Source organism: Corvus brachyrhynchos, unplaced genomic scaffold (assembly GCF_000691975.1).
Source record: "Corvus brachyrhynchos isolate BGI_N302 unplaced genomic scaffold, ASM69197v1 scaffold370, whole genome shotgun sequence".
Classification (NCBI taxonomy): Eukaryota; Metazoa; Chordata; class Aves; order Passeriformes; family Corvidae; genus Corvus; species Corvus brachyrhynchos.
Genome location: NW_008235977.1, coordinates 1,843,821 through 1,868,960, shown reverse-complemented (window position 1 = coordinate 1,868,960; position 25,140 = coordinate 1,843,821). Strand labels below are relative to the sequence as shown.

The 25,140-nt window shown below is 40.9% G+C and overlaps 2 protein-coding genes across 2 annotated transcripts in view; both read right to left on the bottom strand.

The window, feature by feature from the left end:
• Positions 1-1,674, bottom strand: part of HECW2 (HECT, C2 and WW domain containing E3 ubiquitin protein ligase 2) — a 178,033-nt gene extending 176,359 nt beyond the window's left edge. The window contains exon 1 of the mRNA XM_008630005.2: positions 1,600-1,674. The gene's annotated coding sequence lies outside the window, so the exon portion shown is untranslated. The remainder of the gene's footprint in view (positions 1-1,599) is intronic.
• Positions 1,675-8,897: 7,223 nt separating this feature from the next.
• On the bottom strand, positions 8,898-24,463 carry GTF3C3 (general transcription factor IIIC subunit 3). The gene is made up of 19 exons (XM_008630431.2): positions 24,455-24,463; positions 24,283-24,385; positions 23,039-23,235; positions 22,537-22,660; positions 21,842-22,033; positions 21,406-21,571; positions 20,710-20,857; positions 19,609-19,681; positions 18,480-18,566; positions 17,359-17,462; positions 16,588-16,759; positions 15,940-16,142; positions 15,264-15,365; positions 14,235-14,370; positions 13,350-13,587; positions 12,797-12,987; positions 12,040-12,164; positions 10,630-10,782; positions 8,898-9,654 (listed from the first exon to the last, which is right to left on the bottom strand). Exons 1-19 carry the CDS (start codon positions 24,461-24,463, stop codon positions 9,532-9,534), a joined length of 2,646 nt encoding a protein of 881 aa, XP_008628653.1. The 3' UTR covers positions 8,898-9,531.
• Between the last annotated feature and the right edge of the window lie 677 nt (positions 24,464-25,140).

Genomic DNA, 25,140 nt, shown 5'->3' with positions numbered 1-25,140 from the left:
AGACTTCCCAAGGAAAGCCCCAAACCCTGAAAAATCTGAAATCAGACAAAAAAAGCTAATTGGAGACAATACCAAAAAAACCCCAAACCTGGAGCCCTAACACTGCAGAAAGAATAAAAATGTTCTATGAATTACCTGATTTTTACATAGAATTTACATGAAAACTTTACTGAGATACGTGGGCTGCTGTACACATCACACAAAATACATGTGTAAGAAAAAAAAGTACATCTGTGTTCTTAACTACAAATGAAAACATTCTTCTATCCCATTTTAGCGTGCAACTTTGGACGTGATTCCACCAGGCATAGATGTAGGTGGCAAAGTATAGAGGAAATGATACTGATTTGAAGAAAAAAGTAGGTGGGCTGTCATGATAATGCACCTGCCCATCCCACCTCCTACTGCCATATAAACATTAAAAATAAAAGAAAATACTATTTTTGGGTTATTTTGACTACTCCTGTGAAGCTGTTGGAGAGGATTTTGGAGCAAAAAAGAGTATCCAATAATTGTTTAACTTCAACTTTCAGAACTCATTCCTTTGATCACAGTCATCTTAAAAGCTTCCCATGGAAAACATGCTACAGATATTTTGATGGACATGTTTTACTCCTACTTTTTTATATGAAGTAACTCTTATTGAACTATGCACCAACTTCAGAAAGTAAAATAAAGAATGGAAACAAAAAGCTCAAATCACGCAGCTCTCCTAATGCACACTAAACTAAGAATAGTGTTTGATCTGTTTGTTTCAAAATTTATAAGGTGCTGTCAGAATTAGCCATCTTTCTGTCAGATAGCGTTACCCTACCTCAGCTCATGAAAGGATCTCTGAAATACAGTTTCCATTTGACCCACGTATCAGTTGCTCTTTTATGTTCTCACCTCCTATACCTACTACTATTGTACTGCATAAACCAGGCATCCCTACATGGCCATTGTATCAAAACCCTCCCATTAATGACCAGCCTAATACAGCATCAAGTTATTGAGAAACTATACAATAAAAGCACTGTTATTTATGAATCCTGTCCTTAGGTGAGAAACTTAAGAGTTACTAATTTGTCTTTTTAATCTCCTTTTTCCCAAGTGATTTTTATATTCCCTCACATGCTACATTTCTTCACAAGGCTCCTAGCAACATCCTCCAGGCAAAGGCTTTCTGGAGCAAATTCTCAAGTGGAGCAATGACATCCTTACGTCAGCTGAGGATCTTTTTATTACATACACAGCACTGATCAAATGCAGCGTTGCCCTGTCTGCAGAGTCACCCTCTCCTCAGAAAAGCTCCAACTCTTCCTCCAAAATAAACAGTCATGCCAAAAGATCCTTAAATCAAAATATTATATTCATCAGTAAAGTGCAAAATTTTCAGCATTAATGGAGAGCCACCAGCTGCAGTTGCACAAATTACAAAATGCACAGTCACCGTATTTAGAGGTCCGATTAAATATCATTCCTCTCTGCTGCCATCTACAGACAGACTTCAAATTTTTCTAAAAATCTACTTTTCCATTTGAGATATATATACTTCACAACAGCATCTCAACATGCCCTACGAAACAGTTCACCCCAAACATATATCAAGAGTATTACCTCAACATATTAGAAGCTTCAGGAAAAGCTGAGACCAAGTGATGGGTCCCTGAATGGTCCTTTGATGATGTCACACTGCATGCTGATCCTGAGCAAAATCCTCAGCTGGGAATTAGTTGCTCATGGTCCCTGTCCAATGCATGGGAGGAGCTGAGGCATACACAGATGTCCCTCAGAAGCCGTATGAGCTGCCAAAAGTGAAAAGGAGACTCTAAATCTCTAGGACAGACAGCTTAAACACCTTTGCTTGAGTCCCCAGAACACCTAATGCTTAATGGTTGTAGCATGACTAGTTGTTGTCTACTTCCGTCAGACTTCCCAGTTTCACAGCTGTATGCTCTAACCAGGAGGCTACAAAATCAGTTTCCCTCCCTGCATAAAAAAGAAATTCAGTAGCAAAAAGGGTACAATTTTAAGAGCACCACACCTCAGATGCACAGTGGAGACAGTGTAACACAGTACGATTGCTGATCTGTGTATCTGTATTAAATGACTGCAAAACGTATGACTACAAATACAAAACATTGTGCTTGCGTAGGGCCCGAACTGAACATAGAACGGGTTGATTTGGAAGGGACATTAAACATCATCTCAGTCCAGCCCCCTGCAGGCAGGGACACCTCCCACTAGAGCAAGTTGTTCAAAGCCCCATCCAGCCTGGCCTTGAACACAGAGATGTGGCACCCACAGTCTCTCTGGGCAACCTGTGCCGGAGCCTCATCCCTCACCACCCTCACAGTGAAGTTTTCTTCCTAGTATTTACTGGGAAGTTCTTCCTAGAACTTACTGTGATCCAGCTTCCAGCTATTCCCTCTTGCATATCATTTGATACGCAAAAAATTTATCACGCGTGAAGATAACCCTTAGCCTGAAGGCCAGAACGCTCCTGTGGCGCAGCCCCCTGGCGAGGTGCGAGCCTCCACACGCCGCAAGCCGGCGTTAAACCCCGGTGTCCCGCTGTGAAGCGCTGCACTGCGAGCGCCATCTAAGCACCAGACTGAGGGGACAGCTCATTTACACAGCCCTGCTGAGGGGCTCCGGGAGCCAGCCCCGGCCCCGCAGGGTGCGGGGGCTCCGCGGGGCTCCCTCATGAGGCGCCGCGGGCTGGGCGGGCCCGGCCCCGGGGAGGGGAGGCAGCGGAGCGGGGATGAAACATTGCATCGCCAGCCAGTCCGCGGAGGGGATTGTCCTGCTCAGCTCTGCGCTGCTGCACCTTGTCTCCGGCGCCCAGTGTTGGGTGCCACAATATTAAAGAAAGGCACTAAGCTGTTAGAGAGCATCCAAAGGAGCGGCACGAGGATGGTGAAGGGCCTTGAGGGGAAGCCGTATGAGGAGCATCTGAGGTCACTTGGTCTGTTCTGGAGAAGGGGAGGCTGAGGGGAGAGCCCGTTGCAGTTACAACTTCCACGTGAGTAGAAGAGGAGGGGCAGGCACTGATCTCTTCTCTGTAGTGACCAGTGGCAGAACCCGAGGGGATGGCCTGAAGCTGAATCAGCGGAGCTTTAGGCTGGATGTTAGAAAAAGGTTCTTCACCCAGAGCACGGCTGGGCACTGGAACAAGCTCCCCAGGTAAGCTGTGAAAGCACCAAGCCTGCCAGAGCTCAAGAACTCTCTGCTCTGGGGCACAGGGTGTGATTCTTGGGGTGTCCTGTGCAGGGCTAAGAGTTGGACTCGATGATCCCTGTGGGTCCGCTCCAACTCAGAATATGCCGTGATTATGTGAGGGGGAAGCCAGCAGGAGCAATGCTCTGTAGTGGCACCCATGGGCTGTGCCTCAGCCGTAGCTGCTGCAGGGCCCTGCGGGGCAGGAGCGCACACAGAGTCGGGTCAGTCTTTCCTCCTTTTCAGACTCAATCGTTTCAGAGAGTCACAGCTGGAAGGGACCTCTGGAGATCATCTAGTTCAACCTCCCCCCCTCCCCTGGCCAAGGCAGGGGCACCTGGAGCAAGCTACACAAGATTTCCACTCAGAGATCCCAGAAACACCTTCTTCCACCCGGCCATTAGCCCTGTGCAGGCCAGGGTAGCATCTGTAGGTGAAAATACACTGTGGAAAAACCGTGTAACATTGGTGAACAACACGTGTCAGAGAGTGTTGTTCTGGCTACAGACAGAAAAGGAACTGAGTCCAAAGCCTGCAGGTAGTAGAGGAGGGGGTTTATCACTTCTGTGTTCATTTGCACTTGGCACCTCATTCCTGTTTTTAACTTGTTCCCATTCCATTATTTCTCACTAGTCTCAGTCACCTAGATCAGGATGCTTGACTGGTTCCAGGAAAGTTAAGTAAAAGCTTAGTAATACTGTGCTACCAATGCTTTTACCATTTTGTTTTTACAGTGCTGGATGTGATAATCAGTTTCATATACTGAGGATCCTAAGAAACACTTAGCTGCTGATAAGGTCCTAAAATCACACTGCTAAAACAAATTAGCTGAAACATCTTTTGAACGTGTGTCATTTGATAACCAAAGTTTCATTTCTACAGTAGTTAGCCTGTAACATATTGATATCTTTTTCTGCTTGACACAGAACTCCTTTGTCATATTCCTTCAGATAAAGAATATGAATCAATAGAGCATTCAAACATTAAAAATGTCACGCTTTTTTGGGTATTCTTTACTGTCTAAGTTATTTTAATTCTATCCATGCCTCCTTCTACTTATTTTTCGTTTCTCTGTTCCCTGTTGTCAAAGGTTTCTTTCATCTCTCCATTTCTGTTGGTTGTGCTTCTAGGATAGTGGCCTTCTTGTGGCTATCTGGACTATTGTACTAATTTGAGCAGCTGCTCCTAAATTTAAACTGGTCTTGGAGGAATTTAGGCCATTTGGATATTTTGTTTTTTAAGATCTGTTTTAGTGCTTCATATAATTGAAAGTTTATACCTGAAGCAATTTATATACCAAGAACTTTTCTTTTTTGGTTGCTTTTTGCTTTGTTTTTCTACAAGGTGGTGACTTCTGCTCCTTTTCCCCCAGTGTGTCCAGCAGCAGGTGCAACTGGTGCTGGCAGAGCTGTCTCACAGCAAGAATAAACTGACCTGTGACAAAGGAAAACTTCAGGTACCTCCCAGCATCCTATTTTGCACCTCAAAGGGGAAATCTGGGTTTTTTTTAATCTAAGATAAGGTTGTTTAACCTGAGCTCTTTGGTACATCATTTGCAGGGAAGTGCTTATTTGTTTTCTCTACTTATTTATGTAGTGTCAAACACATAGTAAGAGAGTTCTGTATCAAAATCGTCTTCAGTTCTGCTCATACTGCCTCTGGGAGTCAAGATGCTGTGGATGCAGCATTTCTAGGATTTGGGATAATTAATTTACTTAACGTGTGAAAATAGCAGAATGGGTAAGAGCCACCAGGGGGCATTAAAACAAAATAGATGGGTAAAAACTGGTTGAAAGATTGGAAACATAAAAAACTTTATTAAAAATTTACTAATTAATAAGGAGGGAGACACACTGGGGCGGTAATGAAAAATAAGCAGAAAGTAAAGGTTCACTTCATGGTGACCTATGTCGTAGAATTTGGGTCAGTGGTGGAAAGATTTACACCTTTCTTCAAACAGCACAGAATGTGTAGTGATCGTAAGAGAGCAAGAAAGCTGCATTTATGCAACAGTCCTGATGGTAGTGACAGTAGGAAGTGACCAAGACATCGTGCTTAGATTAAATCTAAATGAATTGTTATCTTGGAATTATTTCTATGGAAGGATAAATTGGGAATTATTCCTGCTTCTCCTGCTGTGAGACTCAGAGAAAAGAAAACAGTTGCTCTGGGTAAAGAGACATTGTCACTTTACTTCTGTGTTCCTGATGCCTTGGAGTGGCTACCTAAAAACAGAGGCTAGACAAGATTAAGAGAATAAAAGTAGGTATTTATTTGAAGGGCCTTCAATGGTACACCTTGGGAGTGTAAAGCCTATGAGGGGCTCCCACCCAAGGTGGACGCTGGGTCATGGGTTCTTCACACTTTTATAAGTTTGGTCCATTTGCATATCAGGGTTAATTCTCCAATTATAATTTCAGTTAATGATGTAATTACCCCAGGTTTGCCCCTTCTCTTCAAAGGCTTTTAGTTTATGCTTCAAGAGCAAACCTAGTGAGGCTTTGTTATGTGTAACCAGCATGAGAGAGCAGTAGTTAACAGGCCACATGAAACTTCAGAGTTACACACTAGGCAGTAGAGGATTTGAAAAATTTAAAAGTTAAAACCTAAGGCATCATTCCACTTTAAAAAATGCTGTTCTGTTTCTGCACTAAAAGCAAGCTGAGCTATTTTGTGACATCTCTTTTCTTAAGACTGAAATGCAAAAGCTGGGTAACAAGATATTAATTCAGCATATGCACCAAGTAACCCTTTGAATCTCAGCTATAATCCTCTGGTGAAGAGTGAGGTGCACATGTGGCCTTTTCAACTAAGTGAAACTAAGTGGCATTTATCATACTTTAAAAGAAAAAAAGCTTTCATCTTTCTCTGTGAATTACTTCAATTTAGTGGGGTTTGGAAACAGGGATTTCATCCCCCAGAGCCTATTTTTATCAGGCTCAGGATACCTGTCTTACCCAACCAAACAGAAGTGTTGTGGCCAAGTAAATTGCCCCCCTGTGCTGCTCTTGTGTCACTGTATGTGACATCATGCAAAACCACCCACCACACCCCCTACCCCAAGAATCATTTGTCCTTGCACCACCTTGTTCTTGCACTGTTGGACAACAATATCCAAATTATTATAGCTTGCATAGATTACTGTAGTAGTTTGGTGTGAAAATCTAAGGGATTAGATGTTTATAGAGTGTTAACCAACACAAAGTAAAAAAAAAAAAAAAAAAAAGGAAGTAATAAAGGTGCCCTAGCCTCAGGTCTTACTTGCTGCTTTATCAGCCCAAGTTTTGTTCCATGATTTGAAAGAGATCCTAATAGCAAAAAAATATTTCTATAGCACTTGTCAGGTCAAGTTAGTCTGCCCTCATTTCCCCAGGAGTTTGTGGCACTCAGCATCTGTTTCCCCCTTTCCTATGCCTCTGTATTTTATGCTGTGTTGGAGACCCATGTTGACTTCACCACCCCTCTATGAGAGGGGCAACTCCTTTTCACAGCAAAGCAAGAGGGCATCACAGAGCTCCTACCCCTATGTACAGGAGAAAGATGTGAAGGGTGTGCTGTTCCTGCTCCTCTTGCAGAGAGCTCAAATGTGGAACACAGCACACGTTCACTGTTCTCTCTGCAGTTCTAATTACACCATCTTGCCTAGATCACAGCTGGCATAGAAGCAACAACTCACCAGTGGCTCACATGTAAGTTTGACAGCCTGCAGCTACAAGTTCTGAAAAACCATGAGCCAAGAAGAGAGCAGCTCCAAAAAGGAGGTAAAAAAAGCAAGCACATTCATTTCAAAGTGGGAAGCAAAGAAAAACGACCTGAGTGTTATTTTGCAGGCTGTTATCAGTCAGGATTTCACTTTTCTAGACCTTCTTTTGTAGTTCCTTACACACAGGGGTGGAGAGCAGACCCCTTCTTCAGATTTAATTTGTTTCCTCCCCTTTTACCAAAAGACATATTGAAGCAGCAAAGAATATTACAGGTATAGCAGAGCTTCAAGGGACTGTTCTGTACTTAGAAAAGGTGTTTTGTACACACTTCATGCTTGGCTGATGTTCATTAAGCAAACACTCATCTGAAAGCTAACAGCTAATCTATTTTCCTCTGCATTCAGCACCGTGTCAGTGGACCTTCCCTTGTCCATGCCCTCTACAGATACCCTTCTGAAAGCCATGCTTACCTTCTTTGGGTAGGTTTGTCAGCCTTCTCCATAATTAGTTCTTGTACAGCCGTGTAATTAGCTTTTTAGAGATGTCAGTATTAAACTGCTGAAACTTCATCTCTTCTTCAGTAATGACAAAGATTCCCCAAAGAGTCATCAGCTTCATAAAACAGCACATCTTTTCCCAAGAGAAAAAGCAAGGAGCCTCCCCCTCATACCTTCCTGGACACACAGGGCAAAGACCAGACCTCCAGCTCACCCCTGGAGAGACCCACGTGAGCTGTGCAGGAAATGAGCTCATCTGACTGGGTGATTCCCAGCCCTGGGAGAGCATCACCTGCTGCCAGGAGACTCCCTGCTAGCACCCAGGTGTGGAAGAATCTGGCACTTTACTTGGTCTGACAGTTAGATAGGTGGGAATTGCTGAGACCACCTGCAGATAAAAGGTGCTCACAGGGCACCCATCTATAGGGAACCTAGGAATTCTTGTTTAAACCCTAACATCTGATTTGAATTAACTCAGACCTCTTACATTGTCTTTTTGACTCAGGCTCTTTGCATTATGAGGCTGATATTAAAACTACTATTTATAACAAAACAATTCTTTATTTATAATCACTGTAAACCGTCTGCTGTTGATATGTTACGTGTTTGCTTTCATCCCTTCTCTTTCACCAGCTTTAGACTAAGGCCTGGCAGGTGCTATCAAAACAAATACTGGTTTGCAGAGGGTTCAGGTGAATTACTGAAGACAGAGTCATGTGCCTGTGGCTGGGTGCTGACGTGACAGGGGCAGGGAGGAACTGGCAGGACTGGCTGCTTATAATGGGAGATGATATCTGGGTCATGAGAGAACATAAGCCAGGGGCTATTTTAGAAGCATAGAAGGAATTCATTAGGTGTGTGATGTTACACCACACATCACCTTACCTTCGTAAGAATTAGTGGAATTAATTCAACCTATCCTACTGTGGAACAACAGACTGTGGAAAGGGTAGTTAGAGCAGGAGACTTACATCATAACATGCTGAAGATGATTACAACATGGACAGTTTTCAAGACCAAAGATCAGCTCATCTTCATCATGGCCTACTCTTTCACGTAGTGTCAGTACAACCTGGCTCCAGGACAGGTGGTGTTGCACCTGTTCACCACCTCCTCTGTGATCCATGGCACTACTGTTTCTGTGGGACTGATACATGTTATTTGTGATACTTGTTTAGTATAGTAGGGAGAAAAGTCTTGCGTGCCTCTAGAGCCTAGGGGTAACCCAAGGACACTCTGGGATTGTCTCATTCTGCTCCTCCAGAAATTTGGCCCTAAACTGCAATTTATATGGTAGGACTCCAGACTAATTCAAGAGCCTCTCTCCCTTGAGGCAAATGGCTGTTCTGAGGGCAACGGGGTTGGCTGAGCACACCAGCAAAACTAAACAAACCTGAGCTTCATTAAATTGTGCTGCTGAAAATTAGGTGTATGCCATATGGCTTTAGGTTTGTCCTATTCAGTAGGATATATGTTAGCTGAGGATAAGTAAACATCATTAACTTCAGAATTTTTATTAACAAGTTCAGAAAAATAACAAAAGTCACATTGATTTCAGTAGAACAAAGATCAATCCCCTTCAAATACAAAAACTGCTAGGAATATGAACTCCTAGACAATTCTGAGTATTTTAAAGATCCTGAAATACTCAATTCTTCATCCTCTAGGATGGTTCTATATTATTGTAACTTAATGCTGCACATTAAAAAACCCTCATCACCAGTGCATGTGGCTTCTTCAGCAACCTCACTGGTAATGAGCTGAAATACTGCACATTGTACATTTCCCTCCCACCCCCAAAAAGCCCTCAGCAAATCACTCTGGGCCTCAGTTTTCACTGTCTGACTCTATATACAAGACTGAATATCAGTTTAGAGAGCAGTGCACCAAAGGAGAAGATCTAAAAGCAGCCACTCGTGAGCATGTCAGGGGTGTGCTCAGAATGCCCAGTTCCCATCCACATGTGGTACAGTGCAAATGGCAGAACCAGAAGTCCACAAAGCCACAATACAGCACCAGCCGCATCTCTGACTGTCTGCAGAAAAAGTTGTACTTAAAACCAGCTTCCCCAGCACTGCATAATGCAAAGGTCAATCCAAAGGGTATCAACTCCACCTGCACAAACCTCATCACACAACTGCATAGGTATACAACATCTTCTGAGCCATTCTGGTGTTCCCACTGCTCTGGTAAATGAGCGACAAGTTAAAGGCAGTATCTCTTCTCAGGTCTGTCTGATCGGTTTCTATTCCCTGTAAAAATAATTATTAATAAAAGTTATCAATATGCAAAAACAGTATAAAACTGAAACATGAGTAGCCATTACAGTGCAATCAAATTACATATTCATGGCTAATAAAGGCTTTCAGCTGTATGGAAACAGAACAAGTATTACTTGCGCTCTCCCTCTTTAAGGAGTTTCACATCATGTTGTTAATCACCTAAGTTATAAAATTATACACTCAGAACATTAGCTGTTAGTTAAATAGCCAGCTCATAAACCCAGGAAACTACTACCTTAATTTGTCTTTGCATGCAAAGTATTTGTTTCTCCAACCAGAATGTGAATACTGCCTGCATCTTTTACATGGTCACAAAACTGCTGCTCTGAACTCCCAGGGCTGACTAACACAGCTCTTACTTTAAAACCCTGCCCATTTTCTAAACACACTTGCAATGTTTCTACCTACCCGTGCCACAGCTAGGCAAAAACTTTCTCTCAGACCAGACTTCTAAATGTATGACATGTCAATTAGGATTCAATACAGATCAATTAGAATTAAACCATGGCTCAGATGCAATTAGGCATTCCTAATACTGGTCCATCTTGCTCCAGCATGCTGTTTTATAGCATGGGTGAGTATATAACTTCCAGTTATATAAATTATAATTTATTATATAAATTATAACTTCCAGTTATAATTTATTGCATGTAATATATAGAAAAGTCAGCTACTTAATCAGGTAAAGCTGTTTAGCAATCCTTTTTGCTGCTGCTTCAGCCTGTGAGTAAATCCTTCAAGATCCATAAAACTTTGAACTTAACACATGCTTAAATATATTATCAGGTGACAATGAGATCTGGGCTTCCAACAACAAGGAATGAAAGTAGAAATTGAAGGAGATGCAACTACACAGATTTTAAGTGTAAAATCTTACTATGACTACAAAATTCTTCACATTTACCTGACTTTATTCTCTGTCCATAACTTACAAAGTTACAGTACCTCTAAGGTGAGGGGAGGAAGTTCAAGTACTCTTTGGTAATAGTGGATGGCCAGGTGCAGCAATCCCAGCTGGTGCAGGCCACGGCCGAGGTTGTAGAAAGACTCCTGACAGGGTCCGCGCAGGTCCAAGTAGCGGTGAAGGAAGGAGAATCCCTGTAAGAGAAATCGAGCACACAATTTTTTCCTCCCCTCCCGTGCATTTTGTTTTGTTACCACTTTGGAGTGTGATGATTCTGTTGTAAATAGAGGACCTTCTTTCTAGGGACCATGTTGGTAATCAGAGAAGGTACCTCCTTCAATAGAAGGAATTAGTTCAGACACAAGCAGGTAATGATCATAATTTAGGTCATCAGTAGGTCACTGTGGTTGAATTACTAATTAACTACCATAGCAGCAAGAAATGATGTAAAATCGCTGAGTATAGTAAGCAGGAAATGAGGAGAGCAGAGAACTGTATTGCCAGGGGGTAACATAAATAGGACATTGTTCAAGTATGCTGTAAAAGGAGAACAGGGCAGGCCCTTTAAGAAAGGCAGGCTGGTTACAGAAAAAAGGTGGATAAAAATACTAAAATTAGGCCAAAGTTTGCAAGTTCAAAATGTCTTGAAGTTGGACATGGTCATAACTGGTTTTGTATTAGAGTAGTTGGGGACCTGTAGCTTTTGTCAAGATCAGTGCAAGCTTCAGTCTTTCAGCAATTTCAGAAGACACGAGAGCCCAGGATTCTCACCATATTGTGCTGACTCTGAGCTCAGCAGCTACAGGAATTAAAAGGTATTTCAAGTTAATGAAAATACTTGGTGGAAAGTAGAGGAAATTACTTTCAAGATTCTGTTTGGGAATACTCAGTCCGTGGTTTGTAACTGGATCTTGCAGATGAAAAGAAAAATGCAAATAAGGAAGCTGAAAATTTGAGGATAGCCTAAATTGGAGCTTACAAGATCTTTACAAAGAGAGCTGTAAGAGGCACCTAAAAGTGGAAAAGGAAGACAAGGGAAAAAAACCCACTTTCTAAGCCTGTAAAATTTACTTCAACAATGCAGTGTATGAGGCATATCTACGAAGGGCATGTGGCATAGATTCCACTCTACAGCAAGGCAGGCCAAGAAAAATTTCAAAGAAAATCCAGATTACAGCCACCAAGAAATCAGTAACATTTTCACAAACACCTGGCAGCTGTTAACATCAATGTGAGTAACAAGCTACCTTTACCCATAAGGAGAGGAGGTTCAGATGGTGTAACTATAGTTCAAAAGCACATTCATCTGTGCTCATGTTTTGCCACTTCCCTCTTTTGAAATGCCATCTTAATTATGAAAAATTATTTGAACAGAGTGTGTTGTAGCCATAACCATCTGCAAGATACAAAGCCAGGAAACACTGTGGGTAACAATAATCACACTGCCTCACCTGTACTAGAAGAGCATGCCTTTTCAGCACATATTTCTGAGAGGCCATGTGGATGAAAGTCAGGCCAATACAAAGACTGTACAAAGGCTCATCTGGGTTTGCACGGAACGCTTGCACATACTGACCTAAAACCAAATAAATGAATCAAGATGTTGGTTGTGAAAAGCATTCCATAAGAATTTAAGGGCAAGAGAGAAATCTTTGAATTAGAAGTGTGAACTAAGAAAAGAAACAGTTTAATATACCTACATCAAAATACACAGGAAAAAACAGGGAATAAAATTGTGTATTTTCAGCACCCACTGGATTCTGAAGGAAGAATGCAGATTGTGATGCAAAAATGGAAGCAGAAAACAATCAGACACAGGAGGCACACAAGGTCCTTGCTGGGATTTAAATGTGACATTTGGAGGGCTTGACTGAAAGCCATAGGTTTACTTCAAAGGCTTGCTTAAAACATGCAACCAGCTGTATTTGCTGTTTAAATTGGGCTGGTTCTGTCCTTATCATCATTAGCCTCCAATTATCTTTGCAACTTAGTTGTATTTGCAATGTGCGCTAAACTTGAAACATGCCAGCTTAATTTTTATTAGCAAAATTCTTCAGCAATGCTCTAATTTGTGTACAGAATAATTAAAGCACCAGACTAGCATTGTGAACCTATAATTTTCTGATGAAAAAAAAAAACCCCGATCTTTCTCTTTTTATAAACTTTCACTTGTTCTATTTGTTGATATTAGAACATGAAAGATATTACCAAGAGCATGCTTGAAACTGCCAGACACAAAGGCATTGTGCCCATTGAGGACACACAGCACGTGATTGTCAGGATTTTTCAGCATCAGGCGGAGACAAAAGCGATGGTGACGGACATCCTGAGACTGCATAGTGACTTGATTGAAGATGTTCCACAGCTGGGGCTTATTGACATTTTCCATTACCATGATTCTACAGAATGAGAAGTATGCCAGAAATTAGTAAATGCTATGTAGTCAATACTGTAATTTTCAATAAAATCTCAGCAGTTCAGGGAAGATTACGAAGAACAGACACTCAAAGAGAAGGTCAGTGACTGAGGCAAAGATGAGAGTGAAAACCAGAACCAATGGTTCTGGCCAAACCAATCAACCAGCCTATTCCATTGTGCATTTCTGGAATGTGAGGCTATCAGAAAGCTCCTTCAGTTTCTCTCTTTTAGCCAAGGCTGAAAAGCATCAGCCTGCCCCCTTCAGCAGTATCATCGGAAGTATGACTACAGCCTCAGTGGAGGCAATTACAGCACAGGCTGCTCTGCCTTCTCAGTAGCACACCTGATATAGTTGTAAGCTTTTCTGAAGTTCTTGTCCAGAATTGCAGCAGAGAGCCCAAAGTACTCCAGCTCCTTGCGCTTTTGTCTATCCTCGTAGAATGAGTAATATTCCAGTGAGGAATCCACAAGTAGCTCTGCCTCCTTGTACCGGGAGAGGTCACACAAGGCATAAATAGCCTTCAGGAGGAGGTTCCACCAGTCATCTTTTGTCAGAACGCTTGTGAGAACAGCAAAAATTGCTAAACATATTGGAGCCAGAAAGTTGAGAAAAATTAGAAGAAATATAAATTTTTACAAAATAGATGCATACATCAAACTGGTATTTTCAAAGACGTTGTAGCACTAAGAGCTAATATGAAGTATTTACTTTTTCTCAGTTTAAGGGCAGTTTGTAGAACTCCAGCAAAAACCACAATGTGGGAACAAAGGGCAAACAACACGCCCAGTTCAAGCTGTAAACATACTACATGAATGCAATGAAGTTACTCTCCCTAATTTATCAAGCAGCGCTTAAGAACATGTAGTCTGGCTCAAGTAAGCCTGGGCCAGCTAAAAAAAAATCACACCACCTTTAAAATATATTTGTATTACGTTCTAGATTTGAGTGTATGGTATTTGCCCTCAGGAGAATGTTGGCCCACAAAATCTCTACAGGCCCTTCTCAATATGAATTATTCTGTTATCTTACTATTTTTCTCTGAATGGGGACTGTTCCCTTAAGACATATTATCTTCAGTTTTGCTGCCTTCTTTGCCCTAGAAATAAAGCAATGTTAACATGAACTGCATGGATTTAGCATGCAAAATAGTAACATTTCTATCATTTTTCAGAACTATGGAGTTCACCTTGTTGCTTTGTTTTTAATAAACAATCTGTGATTTGTTACCTTTCGCATCGCAATTTGCTGTCTCTTGGTCATCATTGTCAGAAATTTTATCCCTCGACACCTTAATAAGATAGAGGTGTCTCTCTCCAGATTTGGAACTAGATATCAAACACACTTGAGCTCTGCTCATTGCTACCTAGAAACAAATTTAAGGGCAGCATTTCAGATTACAATATAACATCCTACGACAAAGGCAGCTTTATGGCCAATCCATCTTGCTCATGTTGCATCCCAAAACAGTCTGTGACACCACAATACAGCAAGATCACGAGAGAGAACATTCTCAACATCATCTCTGCCTTGTCTCTTGCTGCAGTGTGAACTGGGCTATGCAAAAGCAAGATACAAACCCTTTAAGCTACTTAAAAAGATTTCTCCTGGGATTGGAACATCCCTAGGCATATTGAAATCAAGACTCTTTGCACAGAGGTATAAGAAGAACAATGCTTTTCTCTATCAGTTTCAGACATATGTGAATAGTCAGCTATTCAACCAGTATAATACAATAGTCAAGGTGCTGAGCAGGTGGATAAAATGGAGGTCTAAACAGTCCCTTCACTCACTCCCTATTTAAAAATAAACAAAAAACAATTAACACAAAACCACCACCACTGTATTAACTGGCTAAACAAATTCTTGTTTTGTCATTTATCACAAGAAAATAAGACAAAAAAGAAATTAAAAAGAAAATTCTTGAAATAGAAGCCAGTATTAACACCTCAAAAAAGCTCTGTGCTGAGAGCTAAAAAGGCAAGAAGCAGCTTTAGAATTCAGTGGGCTCTAAGTACACTGAGAACAGGGAGTTGAAGTCACTCTATCAATTATACATACAAATAGTCCTCTGTTCTAAACACTACAGGCAGGAACACCAGTACTGCAGTCTAGCTGCAAGATTACTAGCTAACAGGATTATGAAACCATTTACATATGAAAGCCCACTAGCTTTCCTCCTGAGTTCATCTGTTGTTTGTCTTGACCCAAGTCACAGCTGTCCAATTGCTTACAGTGCAGCTGGAAAGATTGGCTTACCTTCAGCAGCATTGCCAGCATTGTGAGCAACGTGTCAATGTAACCATACATTTTGCCTTGGGAATACAACAGTGTGGAGCGATGGAGAAGTAGCTTTAATTCCTGGACAACAGTGAACATTATTATTCAACCTCTTGCACAGAGAGTGAGTTTACAAAACAAACAATTTTGACTCAGTACTAATAGGACTGTAAAAGCTTCCAGAAAGCTGTAAGAATCTGTAGCAGCAGGTAAGCTTTCCCTAACTGCTCTCAGGAGTTACTGTTCCAAATTCTCCAATTTCAGAGAAATTTGGCATGACTCTTACCTATGGTGAAGGTGCTTCTAGAGAGGGGATTCAGAACCTCTGCTTACAAAGAGGCCAAACCATGTAGCTCACATGTACCAACTGCTGATCAACTTGATGTAGAGTGAGTGGTGTCACAACTGACTCTCGGTGGCCAAAAGCTTGTGCGTTGCACAGAAGTTATCAGGTGGGACAGGGGAAAATGCTGAGGGACTGGTCATGGAGAGTGTCAGGAGCACGTGTCCCTGATGCTGTAATGAATCAGTCACTCTGCAAGCTCACCATGGGGAAATAAGTCTGAATCCCTGGTCCTATGCAGACATCTTGGACTACTAGCACAGTTTGGCAGGATAATATATCCTAAACAGAAGCACAGAACACTTTGCCCACCTGCTGTGCAGCATTAGCATCCTGAGCCAGTGTATCTGGGTCATACATTGGTTCCAGAGCCTCCAGAGCTTTCTCAGGTCGGCCCAGCTGCTGCTGAAGTGTTGAAAGTGAGATTCTTGCATCAAGATGCAAAGGAGCAAGATCAACAACCTTGGCATAGCTCTCTGCAGCACGCTCCATGTGTCCCAAAGCCTTCAAGCACTCTAGAAATACCATAAACAACACAACACACTTAAGTGGCAGAAAAAGAAGATTTCAAAGTTTGCAAGTAAGTTAACATACCTTTTTAGTAAAACCATCCAAAACATGTATTTTTAACTGAAAATATTCAGATATATGCACTATGTAGCCACAGTTTCACTTCAAACATCAGTTGATACACAATGACATGCAGAATAGACGCTGCTTCACTTACATGAACACGAACTACTTTTAGCTGACGTAAATTTCAGTGTATATGAAGACCAAAAAAATGCTATGCTTGACAGAATTGTCATGATAAACCTCAATTATAGCTCTGCAAATACCAGTTATCATTCAACAGTCAATCTAAAATTCCTGTGATCTTGGATAAAGGTCACTGGATATGCTCAGCATCGTATTATCATCTCTCAGTCCCCCATGTTCAGCAGTCCTGCCTCTTCTCACCCGCGTGCCGAAGCCACACAACAGCCAGGTTGTATCGTTCTGAACAGACAAGGGAACTCAGGAGAGGCAGTGCTGAGTTGTATTCTCCAACATCCAAAAATGCCTCTGCGACATCCAAATACAAGTCACCCATTTCTTCTGGATTTTGTTCCACCAGAGTAGTCAAAAGAGGCTTAAAAAAACCATACAAACACTTAAAGCACAAATAATCATTGAGAACATTTCTTTAAAGCATGGTTATTGGAAGCTTACATTTTTATGCAATGATTTTTATTCTATTTGCATTCTGAACAATACTTCCTTTATTTAAATGTTAGTTTAGAAGTGAAAAATAAAAGATCTGAAATTCAGAATTCCTGAAAAAGCCACATTTTTCTATTCTAGATGTTTCACACATCCAGTGGGTTAAAGTGTTCATCAGTGAGGAGTGTCCTTTAAGAAAGAACAGTCTTCACATTTACTATGGCTTTAAAACAAAGTGAAAACACGTTCCTTAGTGTTCAACAACTTTGCAACGTGGTCCTGGGCTTGTCACAGCACACAGGCCATGACTTACTGTGCTTTAGTAGTATTTCCACTGGAGGCATAATTTCTAAGGACAAAGATATTTCCTCTGCTATTACAGGCCTGTGAGATTTCTCTCTTGGTGGGAGAGAGAAGCAAAAAATCTCCGCAGCTCCCTCAACCACCTCAGTCTATGGAAACAGGAAGAATTACTTGCTTTTGTAATTTCTTAGAACATTCCCCCCTTCTGAGCTGGTTTCCACTTACACTGAGTGGCTCCAGGATGTTCAAGTGAATCAAGCACACCATCAGCTTGACTGTGATGTCTATGGGAACACCCTCAGGTATGCAGCAGCTGACCTTCTCCACAGCTGTAACAAGATAAAGAATTTCATTCTGAACTCAGAGGCTTTAACAAGCACTTCAGAAGTACCACATCCCCTCCAGGCCATGTTCAGTTCCACTGAAGAAAATACTCTTATCAACTCTAGCAAGTGTTTGTCTCCCCTTCTTTTTCTCCTCCTCTATCTTTTCCAAGAGTTGGAGCAATGTCTTCCTGTTTTTTTTGAGACTAATAATTCCATGTGAGGTACCAAGTGCTGTCAGTCTGCATCGGCTTCAACAGCAGAATTCCACAGGATGTGCTTAGACCCTTTGCCTACTTAAGAGGTACTTGCTTAATAAAGCTTTCCTTTAACAATTTATGCACCTGTACCCTCTTCTCCTTGTTTTTTGTTGAAGGAAATGCCCTGTATTAAGGTTCTTGTTCTTGCTAAGCGAAGTCCTGTGTACCAGGCACTGCCTGAACACATTGTTAAACACTTCACCTATAGAACTTCACACAACAGGTAGGCTGAATGCAATCTGATCAGAATGCAAACATGAGGCACAGTAGTTATCCATGACAATACCAGCAAATGAAAGGTCACACAATAGAATTCCATTATCATAGGCCCTTCACACAGAGCCATGACATCTCCTTAATTCCTGTTTAAGATCTCCTTCACTTCAGTGCTTACACCAGACATTCAGAGTGATTGCTAGAACCTGAGAAAACTGTGATTTCCAAACTAAGGTCTCCCTTTTACCTCCTACATCCCATTACTGCAAATCACACCATGCAGACTAATTCATCATTCTCTGAACACTGTAATACCCAGCACAAGGGTAACTATTCACCTACTGATATATTTTTACAAAATGAAAAGTGTCTGGCTGGGTTAGAAGGAAATCCTGAGTAAGGGAAAAATGAAAATACAGAAGAATCCTTTTCTGGATGAAGCCCTGTTTCTGTGCTGCTACAAATCTCCCAGCTGTTATATGATTGCAAGCTGGCTCCTAAGCATACGTTCACAGACTTGTATGAAATTAAAAATTAAATTACTTACCTGGAGCACTGGATTCAGCAACTGGATGACTTTGGTCGTCAGTCACTGCCTCCTGGCTTTCCTGAGTTTCTACCGCTGCACCTGTATCTTTTTTTAAAGATTATCAGATTAACCAGTAGCACCAGCTAAGCCAACAGTTACTTGCTTTTGAATCCATAATTGATTGGCAGCTTACTCTGAAAAGTGGACTGGGTTTTTCTTGGTTTGGTTTGGGGGTCTTTTGTGTTGTTATGCTTATTTTTTTTTTTTAAGGACAGCAGAGCAGGAAGCAATTATAAAAGTTACAAAAGGTACAAAGCAACAGAGGGTGGAAAACCAAGCTCTATTTTAGAAGCCTTCTCTTAACCACCTGCACACAGGAGGTAACTTGGAAACCCTGTGTTCTAATTCCTAGACTCATTATAGATTAATTTCTTATAAATTACCTGCTGAAAGTCTCCATCAGGACAGTTGTTCATAAATCAACTGTATTTTTACCTGTTCAATCAAAGCAGAAAGCCAACAGAAATATCTTATACCTATATTGGGTTTGAGTCAGATTGCTGAAACAATCACTTTAATCACAGAACAGACTGTCTGCTTACAGAGTTGGTGTGCTGTGTCCATTCTACAGCCTAAATAAGTATTTTCAGATGAAATTACTTTCATAAAGTAGGTTTCTCAAAGACAATCTATTTCATTAAATTACGAGCTAGTATGCCTAGATTTCAGTTAGATGATTAGTAACAGATGCAGGATATATAAAGAACATTAGTCTTAGGTCAAAGGTTGATATTCTTGAGTACAGTTGCCACTAAACTCATCTTTTTAACTTTTTTTTAGAAGCTATTTAGCTGGTAGAAATAGCTGGTCTGATGTAAACACTCAGAGGAATGTTTAGAACTTTAAAAGGCCTCCAGTTGCCTAGAAAGCCGTCCTTGTCTTCAATGAGTCAGCAGGGCTACGTGGACACCAGAGTAACTTCTTACAGCAAACTGAGGTTACGCCATGTAACTCACTAAGAGTACCACAAGTTTCAATAGAGAAAAGCCTGTCAACAAGACAGCAAAATATACCCAGGAGCTGAAAAGGTAAAGGAAATATATCACATAAACAGCAGGGCCACAGTAACAACTTGACAGCTACTTACCCTTTTTCTCCTCAGTTGCACTTTTTTCTGGTACTTTTTTTTCAAGTACAATTCCTGTAAAATCTGTAATAACCTAAAACAGAAAAGTAACTTGGATCATTTCAAAGATTTAAAGCACAAATGGAGCAACCAGCCCACATGACAGTTTCAGACATCACAGAAGTTATCAGAAGAGAAGCTGCATTCATCTACCCAACTAGAACCTTCAAAAAGAAACAGGAAAACAGTTCTGTGACTACAGTTCTACTCCATTAATAAATGAGGTAGCTAAATACTGTCTACATAAAATTGACTGAATGATGTTTAAGGAGGAAAGAAGTACAAAAAAAGGGTCAGAGGAATTATTTGCAAGCTCATGACATTGTGCTCTGACAGAGAGAGAACTGAATAAAATCTGAAGGAGGAAAAAAAACCCCAAAGTAATTTAATATCAGCAAATAAAAATGTTTACAAGAAGAAGTCCCAACTTACAGGGTCCTTTCAATCTATCTTGGAAAGTATGACAATGGCCAAATACCAACATCTTCCCTCTCAAAGCCACATCAAAGCCAGTTGGAAATATGCCTCAAAAGTGAGAATTAACAAATTTGGAGCAGATAAGCAATCTTCTCCAATTCCTGATGCCTTAGAGTCAAGATGTATTGTCTTTCTGGAATGTATCCTTAGTGCTTAATGCACAAATTATTAGTTGTAACACAAGTCTGCCAGATAAAGCACAACAGTCTGAATTTGAACCTTCAAAGCATTCAGTGTCATGATTTTAACCTTCCACTTAGAGAATGACCTTTGCTGGTATTACTCACAAAACCAGCCTGAAGGTCTCTGGCTACTAAGATTCCGTCCACTATAGAGAAGGAGCGGAAGGATCCTAAAATTTTAAACCTCAAACAACATACAAGACTATTGCCTCTCAATTTATTAAATCCATCCATTAATTTAGATGCTAATTACTACAGAACTAGTAGCAAGCAGTCTGTGTCTGATGAGCTCTATCTTTATAGAAGCAGGACCCTATTTCAGCACTGCAGGAACATAAACTATCTGTTCTGGCAGGCAAAGAGGTGCCAAAAATGACACCCAAAGGCACTCAGCTGTCCGTACCGCCAGAGCTTTGTCGTACTGCTTGGAGGAGATGTACAGTTCAGCTGCAATGTTAACATCCTCCATGGACACAAGGCTCTGGTGTTTGGTAAAGGCCTCTTCTACTATCTCAATAGCAGAGGTCACATCATTGGCTTCATAGTAACTCCTATAAAACACAGATAAGAGATACCAGGTGTTTGACATAACTGACAATATGTATTTTGAACAGAAGCAAAAGGATTCTCATATTTCTCTTATTTTTGCTTATTAGCAAAGATTTTCATTAGCAAGTGGATGTTATAAAAGACAGTGAGAAAGGCGGGGGTTTCCTTTCCTTACAGTTGCTGACAATTTTTACGTATTTCAAATAATTAACAATTCTTTTCCTCCCCTATTTGTTAGGACATTATTGGAGTTCTTGTCACAGTCTCCCCCACTGGAGCCAGGCATCAATCATGTACCACATTAACCTCGTTTCAGAAACCTTCACTAATAATATTGTTATAATACATATCCTTGCATTTTTTGGTACATTTCACAAACTCGAAGACCAAAAGACCTTAAACTGTTTTGAAACAGGCCAATAACAGCTTTCCACAAGAAATGATACAAAGTAGTTAACAAGGTAGTAAAGTCTACTGTGGGAGAGCTACACACTTGAAGCACCAGCCTCCTCTGGCAAAGCAAATCCCAGTGTTTGCAAACCCAACTCACTTGGCCATGTCTCGGGCCAGCTGCATGAAGCGTTCCCCGTCAGAGGGAGCCAGGAGGTTCAGGATGCGCCGGTAGCCATCCATGGCCATCTTGTGCTCCCCCAGCTGCTCGTACAGGCTAGATCTCTCCCACAGGTAGCGCACATTGGTCGGGTCATATTTCAGAGCTACAGAACAAGCAGCAGCATATGAGAAGCTTAGGAAAAGGCCATAGTGCATTTCACATTCATTTCCTTGATTCATATTAATGGACATGCACAAGGTTTTTGCAAGGACATCCTATATTACAGATTCATTAATCTTTTATCAAAGTCCAGACAGAGGTATCAGAATCTTAGCACCCTGAAGCAAACTAAACTAGAAAGGAGAAGAAAACAAAATTATTGCCATTAGCACCTAGCATTAATTTTAAATTATTAAAATGTTTGCTACACTACCTTTTGTGTAGCAGAAAACAGCCTGTTTAATATTGTCCTGCTCCAGTGACATTTCTGCCAGTCTAACCCACTCCTCAGTATTGCTAGGATTTAAGTGAGCTGCAATCAGTCCAAACTGTAGTGACTTCTCCATATCACCCTGGTCTTCATAGATCATGGCAAGAGTGGAAAATGGCTCGTGAGCAAGAGGAGCTGTGAAAAGACAAAAAGAATGACTAAGATTTATTGTTTAAAATCCACACTGGAAATACATAACTTTCTCAAAGAACAGGTATCAGAATTATATAAAACACCCGCATGTGCTGTTTAAATTCAGGAAAAACTTGCAGACAAGTTTCTGATTCACTTCTATAAATTATTTAACAGCCTGACTGAATCTAACAACAACCACTTATAATATTATTCTACACTGTAAGTCATGCTGATGCTTATACTCTGCATCTACAAAGACAATAAAAGCAAACTCTGTAAAGCTAAGCCAAGGCCCAGGCCTCTGCAGAACTGGGGTGCTAGTTCCTTTTTATAAGCAAATAAATAAAGGAAATGCACCACTTATTCTTAATTCTGCTCCTTATACCCTGACTTTGCTTGTACTGTTTATTTTCATCTTCAGTGAAGCCACACTGAATCCTCCTCCTGCACATAGAAATTTCACCCCATCCTTAAAGCCCAAAAGTTTGCCCGTTCTCCCATACCTTGCCGAATGATTTCCATGCACATCAGAATGGCCTCCTCACGCTCTCCTCGAGCGAACCTGATGTTGGCCTCTCCCATCAGACCCCTCAAGGCACGAGGAAGTTTGCTGCGAGGTCTTTTCTCCTAAATGGAAAAGGGATGCTATTTCTGCCCAAGGTTAAGTTGTGCCCAAATTCAGGAGACATCCTGTTGTGCTTAACACCACCTAACACCAAGCTGTTTAAGTACTAGTGATATTAAATGACTGACCAAAAGACTTGCTAATGTTCGTAGTTTTCTGACACTGGAAAAACTGGTTTCATTATTTCTGAAAGCTTTCAAACAGTAAATTACAGCGATTTTATGAAAACCAAGGACAGCATAACAAACACCAGCATAAGCAGGATTATCCTACATGGAACAATTTTCAGGTAAATTTCTCAGCAAGTAGCTAAAAGTCACACAAAGTGGCATTTATGGACAGGAGACACAGGGAAGTTACATGAAAGTTTAAATACTTGCTTTCATCATTTTCTTGGTCTCTCGATTAAGAACCATCTCCAAAACGAAAACATCTCCAGCTGTAGGCTGCTCAGTAGTTTCTTCTTCCTCTTCTTCTTCTTCTTCCTCCTCCTCATCATCCTCCTCCTCTTCATTTTCCCCAAGCATGGATGCAAAGACCCGATGAACAGATTTACTGACCCCATCTGCTGTTTCTCCTGGTTGAGAAAGAAGCAAAATAGGTTTACAATATAATGAAGAGGACATGCTGCTTATCTGGATAAGTGCAGAGAAAACAGCAGCCCACTTGAAGCAGCTATTCTGTAAGAATGCTGCCTGCAGAAATGCAGAAAAACTATTAGCCGCCTCTTTGGTTTTAAAGCTCTGCATTACTCATCACCAGTGCTTGGTATAGCCCAGCCTGTAAGATCTTTTGATATCAGAAATGAAAGCATGGAGGAACACACAGAATGAAGCAACAGTTTAATCAACATTTTTCTCAATCCAGAAGATTAAGCTATTTTCAAGCACTGAGCTGGCTGGCTGCTTCTTTTCAGCTGAAGAGGCTGTAAGTGAGCAGAGAATTCTACTACACAACAATCCAGCAACCAATTTTTAGAAGTAATTTAAAACGAGATCTTGCAACCATTCCATCCATGACAAGTGTAAATGCAAAACCCAGATTATTTCTCTGGAGAAAGAACAGAATTCTTTAAAATAAATAAGAAAATTATGCTAAGTACTTGGAATAAATATGCTTAATGCATATATATTTTTTAAATCTCATATTTTTTATTTACAACTTCTCATTATGAAGTTAACCCAAGGTTATAACTGTCCACAGATCTATATGCAAAACTCCAAATATACAGGGCTCAAAGGTTTGAGCTGGGGGATTGGGCACCTAAAGATTTGATCAAAAAGTAACGACAGTATCAAGTTGGGACTGAAAAACAAATCTATCATGTACTGCCTGCACAGGAGAGGGACTTGGGGACTACACCTGGGTTTATGTTGTTTTTTTCAACTTGGGTATGTTTGGTTATTCTTATTCTGACTTGGATATTAAGCATCTAAACACAAGGCTTTTCTTCCCCTGCCCCTATTAAAAAAACCTTATTCATTAATTTAATATCCCTTTTATTTCAGTCCCTTCAGAGACCAGAAGGGGAAAAATGGAGCCAGGTTTTTATGAAGTCAGTTCTCAAAGAGCAAATGCTTCCAATGCCTTTTCAAATACGAACGATTATGTTACAAACATCTACCGTCAGTTTCATCCCGACTTTGGGATTTCCCAGATGCTTTTCTGGATGAAGATGGAGCCTCTACATCTTCCTCGTTTTCCTCAGCAGATGCATTTTCTCCCTCCTACACACACCAACAATATCAGTTAGTAGCTTTATAGTACAACTCATTTTTATTTCCCCATATATTTACAGTGACCATTTGGACCATGGCTTTCCAGCCTTTGTACCTCCAGTGAAACAGGTGGGATAAGCATGGTATTTTGAAGCAAATAAAACTTGCTTTCAAGATATTTATATTCTTATCAATGTGGGGTGACTCAGATGGTGAATGTTCACATTAGTTTTAACTGAAGAGACCAGTCCTTTGCTTATTTGGCATTATAGAGAGGTAAGATGACATGGTTGACTGTATTAGGGAAAAAAAAAAAAAAGTTATGTGTGACAAATCCTTCCAGAAGCCTGACTTTTTAAACACAAAACAAAATATCAAAATTGCACTCATTAATCCGGTAAGAATGCTGCCCTAGGATAATACTTATCCCTCCATGACAGCTGAGTTCTGCTGAATTTGCTCTCTGAAGACCAAGAAATGCGGAAACTCAGTAGCATTTTGACACAAAGGTAGCAAAATTAAAGTAAACTGCAACACTCCGACAAATCATACAGATTTTCTCTTAATAACACCGCCTGCATACTGCCGGACACAAAGCTATATCTCCCTATATTTACTGCTGCCACAAAGTCAAAGGAGGAGCTGCACTGGCTCTTCCCCTTAGACTTCACACAGATGCTGGCGGGGGAGCTGTAGCAGATAATCCGGAGGAGTTCATACCCAAACCCGCTCCTTGCTCCGACCCAAGCACCGATTACCCGCGG

What these genes read in the sequence shown, in the direction of transcription:
- GTF3C3 (XM_008630431.2), bottom strand. An exon ending in TGTTTTCTGCTACACAAAAG is followed by an intron (nt 21,572 to 21,841) that starts GTAGTGTAGCAA and finishes CTTGTTCTGTAG; the next exon opens with CTCTGAAATATGACCCGACC. An exon ending in TGCAACTGAGGAGAAAAAGG is followed by an intron (nt 18,567 to 19,608) that starts GTAAGTAGCTGT and finishes CTTTAAAAAAAG; the next exon opens with ATACAGGTGCAGCGGTAGAA.